Consider the following 14194-nt stretch of genomic DNA (forward strand, 5'->3'; position numbering starts at 1 on the left):
TAAAAAAAAAAAAAAAAAAAAAAAAAACACACACACACACACACTTAGAAAAAACCCTGTAGATCTCAATCAAGCCCAAAAATTATTGCGAAATTTTTCTTAAGTATTGATCATGTTTGCTTACTTATCCCTTTCACCCCGACTTATTTTAGGACCAGAATTTTTAATTTCTTCTGATCAGTTATTATTATTAGGGCTATAAATTTCTAGGACTACTGAACAAAAATCGATCTGGACACAAAACCAGACAAGTTAACCAAGTGAATTTTATTGACTTCTTAGATCACAAAAGAAACGTTTGAAAAACACTGAGAAGAGGAATTTTTTCCGACAGGTCTGGGACGATATATCCCACTTTTAAAAATAATGATTCTGTAGGAAGTATTGTCCCTTTAGGGATGGAAGAGTTAGAGCAAGAAGCTCACTTGGTTCGTTTCGCTACTCACAAGTCCATAGGCGAGACTTCGCTCGTGCTCTTCAGTCACGTCGGCCACATACGCGAATACCACGGAGAACGTCACCGCGAACACGCCCGATATGGAGATCATCGCAAAGAACCACCAGGTATCCAGAGTCATCAGAGGTATGGGGAGACAGGTGACAAACACGGTGATCAGAAGGAACAACTTGCGGCCCCACAGGTCGGACAGGGCCCCGATCAGCGGCGCGCTTAGGAACGATAGAAAGCCCTGGGGGTGGAGGGGGAGAGACCAATTTTTAGTCATAAGTAGGTATACAGTATACATAGTTTCATTTACTTAACTCTCGATATACAAAGCTGCTTGACCCCACACCTAAGCCTCGGAGTGAGCTTTTTTTTTTGGATAGAGTTAAGCTAACCGAAGGCACTTGCCCATTATGAGACCATTCATTAGGAACGTGTGATCGGGAAATGATGTCACCCATCCAGACACTCACCAAGCTCGAAGGAACTTACCTTTATGCCCATGATGAGACCATTCATTAGGAACGTGTGATCGGGGAAGGTTCGGTTGAGTACGGAAATGATCGGCATTGTCAGGAGACCCCAGGCGAAAAACTCGAGGAATATAACCACCAACGCATGATATACACTGGGCTCTCCGATACCAGATGTCTGCAAGACAAACCAAACAAACAATTCAGAATTTACAGGATTTTTGGTGGATTTCACCAATGACTTAATGAGAGATTTCACTAACTGGAGAATTTTTAATCATCCAAAAAGGAGTTTTTAATGATCCAAAGAGGAGTTTTTAGTGATCTAAAAAGGAAGAGTTTTTAAAAACTCCTGTTTGGATCATTAAAAGTTCTCCCATTAGTGAAATCTCTCGTTAAGTCATTGGTGAAATCCACCATTTGACTTTTTGAACAATAATAAATAATGGTAAAATTATAGGCTTTAGCTGGGGGAAAAACGATAAAATTAGAGGTTGGGAACAGCTTTCCTTTGTTTAAAAAGATAAAAAAAAGAGGTTTGACAGACGGAACTGACTCTGCTAAGTAAGGTCTTATTGTCCCGAAATCGAAGAGAGAAGGAAGATAGGATAGGAGAAAGCCAGCCGTTCCGAGACCGAACATTACCCCTTCAGGATAAAATCCGAAGAAATCAGTCCTAAAAGAACCCAGGCCTTCGTGAGACGTCTAGGGCTCTTCTAGATAACCAACGGGAAAGTCACAAAAGATCTAACCAGGTCGCACTGACATAGGGCGTTATAAGCGATGGCCTTATGTCGATCGACTTCATTCGACTCTAGTGTAGACGCACCTTTAGGCTGTAGTTATGAACACTTGTGCTAGCTAGTGGGGGTGTTTAGAAAACATTAATATGATAGCATTGGTATGGTTACAAACACAAGCGAAGGGTTTAAGCGTGAGAGCGGGTGGAAATGAGGTATAAGGTCGTGGTTATGTACCGGGTTGAGATAGGCAAGGTTGGTAAACTAACCTTGTTTTTAAGTGACCACTCCCATGCCAAACTGTAGAAACAATATCCTGTCTCAACCCAACCCGGTACATAACCACAACCTAAAACAAATGGCCTTATTGCTGAATTATACTAGAAATACAAATTAATAAAGTGTGTTACTAGCTATTTGAATACACGCGAGCGTTCATAACGAAAACCTTAGGGTAATTAGTTATAGTTTATAGTCAGTGAAAAAATGTGTCCTAAGGTAATAAAATTAACAAACACATAAAACAATGATAAATATATAGCAGCTAAGTTCTGCACAAGCAAGGGAACGCTTGAATAACTTTCAGAGAAATATTTGCAAAAGTCAAAATGCGGATTCATTTGTCCTTTGGTTACCTCACCGTTTCATCCCACCAGTTATCTACTAGTTTCATTTCTAGCAGTAATCTACAAAGCTCCCGCATTTGACTTGGAACCCGCATTTTGATTTGGCTCCCTATATTGGGCACAGCACTACACTATTGTTCCCTCACAAGCACTACTATACAAGAGAGCACGGTGTTTTATAGGAGGGAGGTGTGTTCTAATCCGCCACTGTTGTTATGTCGCCTCTTCTTGTCACTGTAGTGAACCTCCGTCACTGACGAATCTGTAAATGAAATCAAATACTACAAGTTAGAAGAATTCATGTGAATTGAGAGTGCCAATAAGAGAAATCTAGGGCTCTTCTAGAAAAAATAAATTAAAGGGAAAGTCACAAAAGATCTAGCCAGGTCGCAGTGACATAGGGCGTTTATTAAAGCCGATGGCCCTACTTGTACCAATAACAATACCAAATAGTGTATTAGCTAAATATATGCTCAGAATTTCAAAAGTCTATCTTCAGAGGAAGCCGATCTATGAAGGTGAGAAAACCTCCTTGGCCTGGCGCACTGCCCTGCGCTCAGATTAGAAAAGTAGGTACTTACCTGCCTATACAATATAACTTGAGTAAAAAGGGAAAAAGCCAAGTCGTTAACACTGACTACAGGAAAACTACATACCCATGTTAAACCACAGTTCACTAATAATTTTAACCACATCAAAACTGCAAATGTGCAAATTACTAGACCCCTCTCTAATACTCCATGCAAACAATGTATTTTGATATACACTCAACCTTGTGAGGACAATAGAGAAGAAAGTTGAAATGTATAGCGTAAAAAGCTTGGTAGTATAGTCACATAAAAAAAAGCTGTTAGAATTTCGTTGGAAAGAGGAAAAGACGTAAGTATGTAGGTAGTAGGTACATGCAGTTTACCAAGATAGGAAAAAAAGACAACACAGTCAACAAAGTATCTAAACAATAACCACACAGAAATAAGACAGAAAAGAAAGAAAAAAAATCAAATAAACAAAGGTATCCACAAACAATAATCACACCAAAATAAGGAGAAAAAAGTACGTACATAAACTACGACCATAGACTACAGCACAACTACACAGTGTTAATCTACAGCTACAGAGCCCACTAAGTAATATATCATGCAATCAACGTGTAAGGAGTATGCTTGGATTCAGCATGCTTGGACGAGATATAAGAAGCATGCTTGGACGAGATATAAGGAGCATGCTTGGACGCTTTCCCATTGGATAGTTTCCCGAAGACGGGGCCGTGTTTAGACCCGGAGCTTCGGCTAGGGAGGGGCCCACCTGAGGACTGACGACGCAGTTGAGTTGTGCCGACAGATCGCGTTACTATACTCTCTGGTATGAAGGTAGCCACTAGGAGAGCAGCTATGACTAGGAGGGCGCCGAATACGAACGGGGGGCCGGGGATCACCTGGGGGGGAGAGAAACAAGGGGAGATTAGAACAGAATATATATCCCATTATTTATACTGCTTGCCCACCTCTGTGGCTGAGGTGGGCAAGCAGTGGTCAAGAGCACTGACTCTCAACTTAGAGGTGCTGGGTTTGAATCCCGGCGAAAATTTTCTAACCAAACCTTTCCGTGCTTGGATAGGCATGGACCTAAAAGAATTGGCCTTGAGGTCATGAGAAATCTTTGAATTTTAACAAACTCTCACCATTGTCACCTCCTTCTACTGCCCCTAATGCACATGCTTGATGCTCTATTTATGGCACCTGATAATCTTGATCTCAGCCAAGCCATTACATTGGAAAAGGCCTTATTTCACTTAAGTAATAGTTATTTACTGATGAAAAGGATCACTCACCGACGGATAACTGTTGACATTATTCGTCCGGTTGGCCAAGGTGCCCGGGCCTACATCCGGCCCATCGCTGAGATCAACATGGAACATGTAGAATATAAGGCCGAACATGGCCGGGCCCAGCCCGTTACACAGGCCACGCATGCCCGTCACCATCCCCTGTACGAGGCCCTGTCTGTCGGCATCACTGTGCATGGACACCAGGGCAGATATAGCCGGGTATGTAATGGATGCTAGCGATGCGAGGATACCTGCTGCCCACATCATCCTGCAATAAAAAAATCACACACATCGGAAAATGAGAATGGGAAATAATTATTTCACTTTTTATCAAAAAATATTAGTGTAACTCCATAGGAGCACCATGTATTTCACTTATACCTTTTATATCTTTTTATATTTTGATTTACTTTTATAACAAAATGACTAGGGCCATGTAGATTATGTCTATCCTCAAGCCCTGTACAAATACGATTACAATTAGGTGACCATTCACAGAGCAACATGGGTTATCAAGAGGGAACTGTAACTTCCAAGGTCTTAGTCACAAAGATCCCCTCGAGCTTATTCGTCACGGATAAGTTCTTTACGTCTACCTTGTTCCATATTACTATACATTGGATATCCTGCCTCACTGGTGTAGTGGTCAAGAAGCTCGCCTGGTAAACAGGAGGGCGTCGGTTCGAACCCAGCTGAGGCGTGGAATTTTATCCTCATTTATTTGAGATATTGACCACATAATAAAGGAGCTCTAAGGGTTAGGTGGTAGAGAACGACTCCGGCGTTAACCTCGCCTAGTGGTTGCCTTCCACTCAAGTCCATTATTATTATTATTCTTGACGGATAAATGAGCGTGGACGTTAACGGTAGCCTCACCCTCACGTTTTCTTCTTCTTCGCCTTTTTCCGTGTACAGACGGGGTCGGCGTTTTCGTCAGCCCTCAATCAGCCCTAAGGTGATTACTTTTGGTTTTGGCTAGAAAATTTTAAGAGTAGATGCCCTTCGCATACAACCTTTGCTAATTCTTCAGCAAGGGAAATTTCAAAGTCCCCCAGCCAGACTATGCTGGTCTACTCCCTAAGGTCCCCCAGCCAGATGAGCCTTACCCTCAAGTAAATCGGGGGGAAAAAACTCACCACATCTGAGATCCGAACCCGTACCACATGAGCTGAAGCATTTCAAACACCAACCCGATGATAATAGTATGCTTGGCTCCCAGTACGTTCATTAGACAGCCCAGTATAATCTGAGCAGACACACTCAGTGTTCCTATCACAGCTATGAATACAGCGACGTGCACCTCGTCAAACCCCATCACCTGGGAATAGAATAGAATAATATTAGAATAGAACAGGGCTGCCCAACTGGTCGATCGCGGATTGATTTCAAATCAATCGCGATCAGCACACCCAGCAGTGTTTGAATTTGAACCTGGCAATAACATCTTACGTATCTGATTACTCTAAACTTGTCTCTCATTGGGTAAGTTGATCACAAGACTGTATTGAAAATCCAAGTCGATCTTCCTCTGAAAAGGTTGGGCACTAAGGGAATAGAATATACCCTGTTTATACTGTCAGAATGGGACTGAAAAGTACTTTTACTCCCTGTTTAAATACTGTCAGAATGAGACTGAAAAATACCTTTACTCCCTGTTTAAATACTGTCGGAATGAGACTGAAAAGTACCTTTACTCCCTGTTTATACCTACTGTCTACTGTTTGGATCAGAAAAGTACCAAACTGTTTATACCTACTGTCAGAATGGGAATGAAAAGTCCCTTTACTCCGGAATTCTGTATGTAAGGACCTTTACAGCTAAATAAAATTCAAATTTTGTTACAAATATAGAAAGAATATAGAATGATAGAGGCTTACTAATTTTAAATACACAAATAAACAAGAGTACTGTCCAGCCTCGGGCAGATAAGATAGAAATAATAAAAATAGAGGTATGTACTTACTAATTTTAAATACACAAATAAACAAGAGTACTGTCCAGCCTCGGGCAGATAGGATAGAAATACGGTGACACACAGCATGAGAATTGTCTGATCCTTGCCCACCTTCCGCAAAGACTGAAATCACCAAGCAACAGAAACATATGTAAATATTAATACAGTAGAAACCCGATATTATGAACTAATTCGGACGATGGGTTGTTCATAAAATCGGATTTCCATATAAAATTTCATAAGATCGGGATTACATTAGAAAACATGGCAAAATTTCGACAGTAAATGCTTATTTATTGATTTTTTTGTCCTTTTAGTAACATATTATGTAACAGTAACTAAAATATGCTCATATTAGCATTATTGTTTACAATGTTTACAATTTTTGTGAGGGTTTACATAAAAAATCGTAATTGTTTATTTGCATTATCGGAAAAAGTCCAATTTTCCAGTTAAAAGGGTATTAGATCCAAGATTCTCTGTGTTGTATTTATTTGTCAATAAAAAAATTCCAGTTACTTACGGCGAAAGGATCTGCCTGTTCCCAGGAGATGGGTGCACCCCCCCACGAGGCCTGGCGCACCTTCTCGGGCAAACTCTCCGGCACTGCCACCAGAATGAAGAACACGTCCAATATTGCCACGGCCGTAGCCACCGCCACTACCAGCGAGAGAGAGTAGGTCTTCTCCAGATATGCTCCTAGGGCGGGCGAGAATACCATACTGGCTGCGAACGTGGCTGACACCTGAGAAAACGAGAAAGACTTTTGAAAATCTTGAGGTAAAAAAAAAAAAAAAAAAAAAAAAAAAAAAAACACAATTTACAGGACTTTTGGTGGATTTCACCAATGACTTAATGAGAGATTTCACTAACTGGAGAATTTTTTTTCATCCAAAAAGGAGTTTTTAATGATCCAAAGAGGAGTTTTTGTGATCTAAAAAGGAGGAGTTTTTAAAAACTCCTGTTTGGATCATTAAAAGTTCTCCCATTAGTGAAATCTCTCGTTAAGTCATTGGTGAAATTCACCATTTGACTTTTTGAACAATAATAAATAATGGTAAAATTATAGGCTTTTTTAGCTGGGGGGAAAACGATAAAATTAGAGGTTGGGAACAGCTTTCCTTTGTTTATAAAGATAAAAAAAAAGAGGTTTGACAGACGGAACTGACTCTGCTAAGTAAGGTCTTATCGTCCCGAAATCGAAGAGAGAAGGAAGACAGGATAGGAGAAAGCCAGCCGTTCCGAGAACGAACATTATCAGTCTTATCGTCCCGAAATCGAAGAGAGAAGGAAGACAGGATAGGAGGAAAGCCAGCCGTTCCGAGAACGAACATTATCTTCAGGATAAAATCCGAAGAAATCAGTCCTAAAAGAACCCAGGCCTTCGTGAAGTCTAGGGCTCTTCTAGATAACCAACGGGAAAGTCACAAAAGATCTAACCAGGTCGCACTGACATAGGGCGTTATAAGCGATGGCCTTACTTATGTCAATACCAATAGGCAGGATCTAAGTCCATGTCCTGTCATGGTTTATTTGCCAACAGTAGGTCGCTACATAGATACGAGTATTTGCTTACGCAGGTGAATATACAACACTTTCCAAACATATGTCACATTTCACACAATGTGTTGTGTGGTAGTAATCATTGTGTGGTATCATTACTATGTTTACTTTTAATTAAGTGATTAGGAAGAGGATATTCTCGTCCTCTACAAGTGCTGAAGTGTGTGATATGGCAGTATCCTACATGTGGGGTATACTATCAGTTATCAGTACATATGTATCTGTGTGGTATACCATCATTAGAAATTTAATGTGGTAGGTAGGGAGGCAGGCCTGTATAAAGGATTTGAGGGGAGAGGGGGCTTCAAGAATCCAAACAATTGCTTATTGGAAGGGTGGGGGGGGGGGTACTCCAAATTTCAAGACAACACTTTTACGGCCGGGCCACACTTTAAACTCGGTTCAAGTTTAACTTTCGGGTTAAACAATCTGATTGGTTGATAAAAAAAAAGTTCAGAAACAGGGTTTATACGCCTTTTCTGGAATGAAATTCCATGACTTTTCCAAGTTTTCTTTAAAGTTTCACGATTTTCCATGACTATTCCATGACTTTTAGGCAAAATTTCAGATTCTTGTTGGCCAATTTTCAGATTCCATGACTTTTCCAGGTCGCGTAAAAACCCTGAGAAAATCAGATTGCTAAATCCGAGAGTCAAACTTAAACCGAGTTTTATTATTATTAGGGCTATAAATTTCTAGGACTACTGAACAAAAATCGATCTGGACACAAAACCAGACAAGTTAACCAAGTGAATTTTATTGACTTCTTAGATCACAAAAGAAACGTTTGAAAAACACTGAGAAGAGGAATTTTTTCCGACAGGTCTGGGACGATATATCCCACTTTTAAAAATAATGATTCTGTAGGAAGTATTGTCCCTTTAGGGATGGAAGAGTTAGAGCAAGAAGCTCACTTGGTTCGTTTCGCTACTCACAAGTCCATAGGCGAGACTTCGCTCGTGCTCTTCAGTCACGTCGGCCACATACGCGAATACCACGGAGAACGTCACCGCGAACACGCCCGATATGGAGATCATCGCAAAGAACCACCAGGTATCCAGAGTCATCAGTATTATTTTTAGGGCTATAAATTTCTAGGACTACTGAACAAAAATCGATCTGGACACAAAACCAGACAAGTTAGCCAAGTGAATATTACTGACTTCTTAGATCACAAAAGAAACGTTTGAAAAACACTGAGAACGGAATTTTTTCCGACAGGTCTGGAATGATATATCCCACTTTTAAAAATAATGATTCTGTGGGAAGTATTGTCCCTTTAGGGATGGAAGAGTTATAGCAAGAAGCTCACTTGGTTCGTTTCGCTACTCACCAGTCCATAGGCGAGACTTCGCTCGTGCTCTTCAGTCACGTCGGCTACATACGCGAATACCACGGAGAACGTCACCGCGAACACGCCCGATATGGAGATCATCGCAAAGAACCACCAGGTATCCAGAGTCATCAGAGGTATGGGGAGACAGGTGACAAACACGGTGATCAGAAGGAACAACTTGCGGCCCCACAGGTCGGACAGGGCCCCGATCAGCGGCGCGCTTAGGAACGATAGAAAGCCCTGGGGGTGGAGGGGGAGAGACCAAGTTTTAGTCATAAGTAGGTATACAGTATACAATATTTTTATTTACTTAACTCTCGATATGCAAAGCTGTTTGACCCCACACCTAAGCCCCGGAGTGAGCTTTTTTTTGTATAGAGTTAAGCTAACCGAAGGCACTTACTTACCTTTATGCCCATTATCACTTTATGACCATTCATTAGGATTAGGAACGTGTGATCGGGGAATGATGTCACCCATCCAGACACGCACCAAGCTCGAAGGCACTTACCTTTATGCCCATGATGAGACCATTCATTAGGAACGTGTGATCGGGGAAGGTTCGGTTGAGTACGGAAATGATCGGCATTGTCAGGAGACCCCAGGCGAAAAACTCGAGGAATATAACCACCAACGCATGATATACACTGGGCTCTCCGATACCAGATGTCTGCAAGACAAACCAAACAAACAATTCAGAATTTACAGGACTTTTGGTGGATTTCACCAATGACTTAATGAGAGATTTCACTAACTGGAGAATTTTTTTTCATCCAAAAAGGAGTTTTTAATGATCCAAAGAGGAGTTTTTGTGATCTAAAAAGGAGGAGTTTTTAAAAACTCCTGTTTGGATCATTAAAAGTTCTCCCATTAGTGAAATCTCTCGTTAAGTCATTGGTGAAATTCACCATTTGACTTTTTGAACAATAATAAATAATGGTAAAATTATAGGCTTTTTTAGCTGGGGGGAAAACGATAAAATTAGAGGTTGGGAACAGCTTTCCTTTGTTTATAAAGATAAAAAAAAAGAGGTTTGACAGACGGAACTGACTCTGCTAAGTAAGGTCTTATCGTCCCGAAATCGAAGAGAGAAGGAAGACAGGATAGGAGAAAGCCAGCCGTTCCGAGAACGAACATTATCCCTTCAGGATAAAATCCGAAGAAATCAGTCCTAAAAGAACCCAGGCCTTCGTGAAGTCTAGGGCTCTTCTAGATAACCAACGGGAAAGTCACAAAAGATCTAACCAGGTCGCACTGACATAGGGCGTTATAAGCGATGGCCTTACTTATGTCAATACCAATAGGCAGGATCTAAGTCCATGTCCTGTCATGGTTTATTTGCCAACAGTAGGTCGCTACATAGATACGAGTATTTGCTTACGCAGGTGAATATACAACACTTTCCAAACATATGTCACATTTCACACAATGTGTTGTGTGGTAGTAATCATTGTGTGGTATCATTACTATGTTTACTTTTAATTAAGTGATTAGGAAGAGGATATTCTCGTCCTCTACAAGTGCTGAAGTGTGTGATATGGCAGTATCCTACATGTGGGGTATACTATCAGTTATCAGTACATATGTATCTGTGTGGTATACCATCATTAGAAATTTAATGTGGTAGGTAGGGAGGCAGGCCTGTATAAAGGATTTGAGGGGAGAGGGAAACAGGATTTATACGCCTTTCCCGGAATGAAATTCCATGACTTTTCCAGACAATTTCCATGAATTTTCCAGAAAATTAGGGGGTGGAGGTAGGTACTTAAAAAAACAGTAAGATTACCCCTTCATTTAAATAAATATGCAGAACGTCAAAGAATATGAGGCGGAATGCGCTGCAGGCCGTTTTCGGAAAAACTTGATAATCTAATTTAAACATTTATTATTTTTGACCGAGTGGCGAAATTCCATGACTTTTCCAAGTTTTCTTTACATTTTCACGATTTTCCATGGCTATTCCATGGCTTTTAGGCAAAATTTCAGATTCTTGTTGGCCAATTTTCAGATTCCATGACTTTTCCGGGTTTTCCAGTTTTTTCAGGTCGCGTATAAACCCTGAGAAAATCAGATTGCTAAATCCGAGAGTTAAACTTAAACCGAGTTTAAACTCACTTTGCGAACCCGGCCTAAAATACTTATTGTCATTAAAAAAAAAAAAAAAAAACTCAATCACGGAGGTCGCTCGCCTGTGTCTTGCTACATTTGAGGAGAAAAAAAAATCCCGAGGGGGGAGGCCCCGCCCCCACGGAGGTCGCTCGCCTGTGTCTTGCTACATTTGAGGAGAAAAAAGAATCCCGAGGGGGGAGGCCCGGACCCCATGCCCCCTCCCCTTTAATACGGCCCTGTAGGCAGGATGATTCATTGCCATTAACATTAACAACGGGAAGGCTGCAACAGTTTGCAGTCATTTAGCCTGATGCATTGCCTGTGTATTAATATACCCAACACGTAGGTAGTTTCCAGGCTGTCCATACATATGTACTGCCACAGAGGCACTTTCTATTATTAATATTTTATTTTATTATTATTAGCATTAAGTACTGTACAGCAGTTGGTGATTGTATGTGTCACAAGAAATTTCATGTGATTACATGGGAAACATATGAAATGACCACTGGTGGGTCACACTTTCCTGAAAAAAACAAAATGACCGGTGGGTCATGCCATCTTGTAACTTGTAATGCTTAAAAAAAAAAAAAAAAAAAAAAAAAAAAAAAAAAAAAAAAGTGAAAAGATTTTTAAAAAATGAAGGGTGAACAAATTTTGAAAAAAAAACAAGCAAAAAAAAATGTGAAGAGATCTTTAAAAATTGCAGGCTGAACAGATCTGTGTGACCTCATGTACTTACTGTGACAATACCATCATTGAGGATTGATTTTCTGCTTCTGATGATGAGTCCAACCATTTTCCTTGATGCCTTCACTGGCATCTTCGACACCAGTTTAGAATTTTCCTTGATCATGATGAAGATGAGCCCAATGTGACGAGAAGACAATGGTGAGGAAAATATGGGCTGTTGAAAACTGCTGTCATTTTTCTCATTTCACAAACACTCCAAATATGATGTTAACATACTTTTACACTGTATTTAGTATGTAAGTAGGTACTTGGCAAAAACAACAGTTCTTTTCTAACACGTCTAATGAAGTTATTAATCCTAATCACTTTTCTGAAGAGTAGCAGTTGCCCTATCTGTTAACGGCACTGATAAAGAGATAAGAGTTGTCATATCTGAATAGACAGCAAAACCCGAGTTACCTATGGGTTCACTTGTCAATGGCTTATCTATTTTCTGCCTGCCAGCCTGCCACTGCCTGGTTTTCAGCAAAATTCTAATGAAATAATGAAAAGAAAACGAGAAAGAGCAGAAAAACTAGAAAAGAGAGAAAAACTAAGTACATAAGTACATTTACATTTTGAAAAAAAAAAAAAAAAAAAAAAAAAAAAAAAAAAAAAAATGTCTGTGAAGATAGCAATGGCATTAATGGCAATGAACGAGAAAAATGTTTTTAGCTTTGATAGTAGAACAAAGCCGCGTTTAAACTCATAACTCATAAATCTATTGATCTATGAATGAAAAGATTTATGAAAGAAGGGTCATTTTCTGTAGTGGTCTTTCTGAAATTAATTAGCTCAGCTTCCTTCCTTTTCGCTTGTATCCATATCCATAACTATCTAAAGTTTAAAAAAAGTCAAGTTATTTTTAGAAACCTTATGGTAGGTAGCTAGAGGGTTATATTTTCTGCCAAGAGCCAGGGCCGTATTCAGGACTTTGTCGAGGGGGGGCTGAGGTCCAAACACTGATGGACGTGGTGGGGAGGGGGGCGCTGGATGCTCCAAAATTTTTGGAGTCATCGTGTGTGTTCCTGCCTTGTGTTCAGTTGTATAAAAAACGAGGTTATTTGTTGTTTTTCATTATAGTAGCCTGCTAAGTAGGCAGATGCGGGTTCGAATCCCAGACGACAGAGACGAATCCCAGACGACGAATCCCAGACAGAGACAAGAACAAGTTGAATGTTCGATCTTAAGTAAAATTGATTTATTCGAACAGGAATAAGAAAAATATGTACCTACCTATTGTTTTGTGCATGGATGTTTGTACTAATAATTTTCAATCCACCAATGCATGAAGTTTGTAGAAGTTTAGTAGAGTTTCGTAACTTTTTAATTTCGTATAATTTAATAAGGACATTTTTAAATAGGTATCTCAACTTTTTCGGGTGTAAGATTTGGTCTACGAAAGAAATTTGAATCCATTAAAAGGACTTACCTGGATTACCTGTTGTATTACTTACCGTCCGTTTGGAAAAGAGTCACATTGTGCTCAAAAGTAGTATTTTATGATTTCTAGTAGTGGAAATGTTGTTTGTTCGGAGTAAAGTCATAAGATTCGAGGTAGACTTTTTATTGAATTGTTCCAATTTAGAAAACAAAGTCTACTGAAGTCTGATGTGATCTTAAAATGAAACACGGTACAGATGGGGCTTCCACCCAACCTGCCTATCAAACTACTCCTTGTCCCTTCGCTCCTACAGCTCCTTAGTCAGTCCTACATTTTTCTTTTATTGTTTTCCTTGCATTGTCGGTTCATCCTTTAGTTTTTCTTTATAGGTGCTTCATTTCATCTTTATTCTGATCAACTTTTTTAGAATTTCTTTAACAAGTTCAGGTCTTCGTTCCTCCCAAAAGCAAAAATGTTCAAGTGTAGAAAGTTTTTACTGAAATGAAATGCAATCAGTTTTCTAACAACTATTCCAAATCATCTTTGTATTTTTCTTTTCCCTTCTGTTTCTTCTGCTAATGTTTTCTATTTAGTACTTAATATCTGTCTTGTGCTGTTTATGCAGGGTTTTCAGTAGTGGTTTATTCTATATCAGCATCACAGAGAGACTCATAGTCAGATTACAGGTCACATTGATTTCTATTCCCATCCTCCTCTCCCTCCCTCATCTGTACTGTGTTCCACATTCGACTCACCCTCACACTCTCGGACACTAACCTCTCCCCTCTCTGTCTCTCCTCTTCTTGTTTGGTCTCAGGTTGGGTTGTACAGCAGTTGTTGATTGTATGTGTCACAAGAAATTTCATGTGATTACATGGGAAACATATGTATGAAATGACCACTGGTGGGTCACACTTTCCTGAGAAAAACAAAATGACCAGTGGGTCATGCCATCTTGTAACTTGTAATGCTTAAAAAAAAAAAAAAAAAAAAAAAAACGTAAA

At 39.9% G+C, this 14194-nt stretch overlaps 2 protein-coding genes across 2 annotated transcripts; both read right to left on the reverse strand.

Annotated features, from left to right (window-relative positions):
- Window positions 1–392: 392 nt before the first annotated feature.
- Window positions 393–1098, reverse strand: LOC103524468 (hippocampus abundant transcript 1 protein-like). Its single transcript, XM_026819873.1, has 2 exons — window positions 938–1098; window positions 393–689 (listed from the first exon to the last, which is right to left on the reverse strand). Exons 1-2 carry the CDS (start codon window positions 1013–1015, stop codon window positions 408–410), a joined length of 360 nt encoding a protein of 119 aa, XP_026675674.1. The 5' UTR covers window positions 1016–1098; the 3' UTR covers window positions 393–407.
- A 686-nt stretch (window positions 1099–1784) lies between these two features.
- On the reverse strand, window positions 1785–12344 carry LOC103524458 (hippocampus abundant transcript 1 protein-like). Its single transcript, XM_008489474.2, has 9 exons — window positions 11817–12344; window positions 9477–9635; window positions 8963–9205; window positions 6590–6811; window positions 6076–6189; window positions 5249–5430; window positions 4116–4380; window positions 3590–3719; window positions 1785–2546 (listed from the first exon to the last, which is right to left on the reverse strand). Exons 1-9 carry the CDS (start codon window positions 11928–11930, stop codon window positions 2461–2463), a joined length of 1515 nt encoding a protein of 504 aa, XP_008487696.1. The 5' UTR covers window positions 11931–12344; the 3' UTR covers window positions 1785–2460.
- Between the last annotated feature and the right edge of the window lie 1850 nt (window positions 12345–14194).

The sequence above is a fragment of the Diaphorina citri genome, unplaced genomic scaffold, assembly GCF_000475195.1.
Source record: "Diaphorina citri unplaced genomic scaffold, Diaci psyllid genome assembly version 1.1 scaffold100, whole genome shotgun sequence".
In the NCBI taxonomy this organism is placed as follows: domain Eukaryota; kingdom Metazoa; phylum Arthropoda; class Insecta; order Hemiptera; family Psyllidae; genus Diaphorina; species Diaphorina citri.

What these genes read in the sequence shown, in the direction of transcription:
- LOC103524468 (XM_026819873.1), bottom strand. Translation starts at nt 1,015, where the DNA reads ATGCCGATCATTTCCGTACTCAACCGAACCTTCCCCGATCACACGTTC. An exon ending in GTCTCATCATGGGCATAAAG is followed by an intron (nt 690 to 937) that starts GTAAGTTCCTTC and finishes CTCCACCCCCAG; the next exon opens with GGCTTTCTATCGTTCCTAAG.
- LOC103524458 (XM_008489474.2), bottom strand. Translation starts at nt 11,930, where the DNA reads ATGATCAAGGAAAATTCTAAACTGGTGTCGAAGATGCCAGTGAAGGCA. An exon ending in GTCTCATCATGGGCATAAAG is followed by an intron (nt 9,206 to 9,476) that starts GTAAGTGCCTTC and finishes CTCCACCCCCAG; the next exon opens with GGCTTTCTATCGTTCCTAAG. An exon ending in AACAGGCAGATCCTTTCGCC is followed by an intron (nt 6,190 to 6,589) that starts GTAAGTAACTGG and finishes TGGTGATTTCAG; the next exon opens with TCTTTGCGGAAGGTGGGCAA.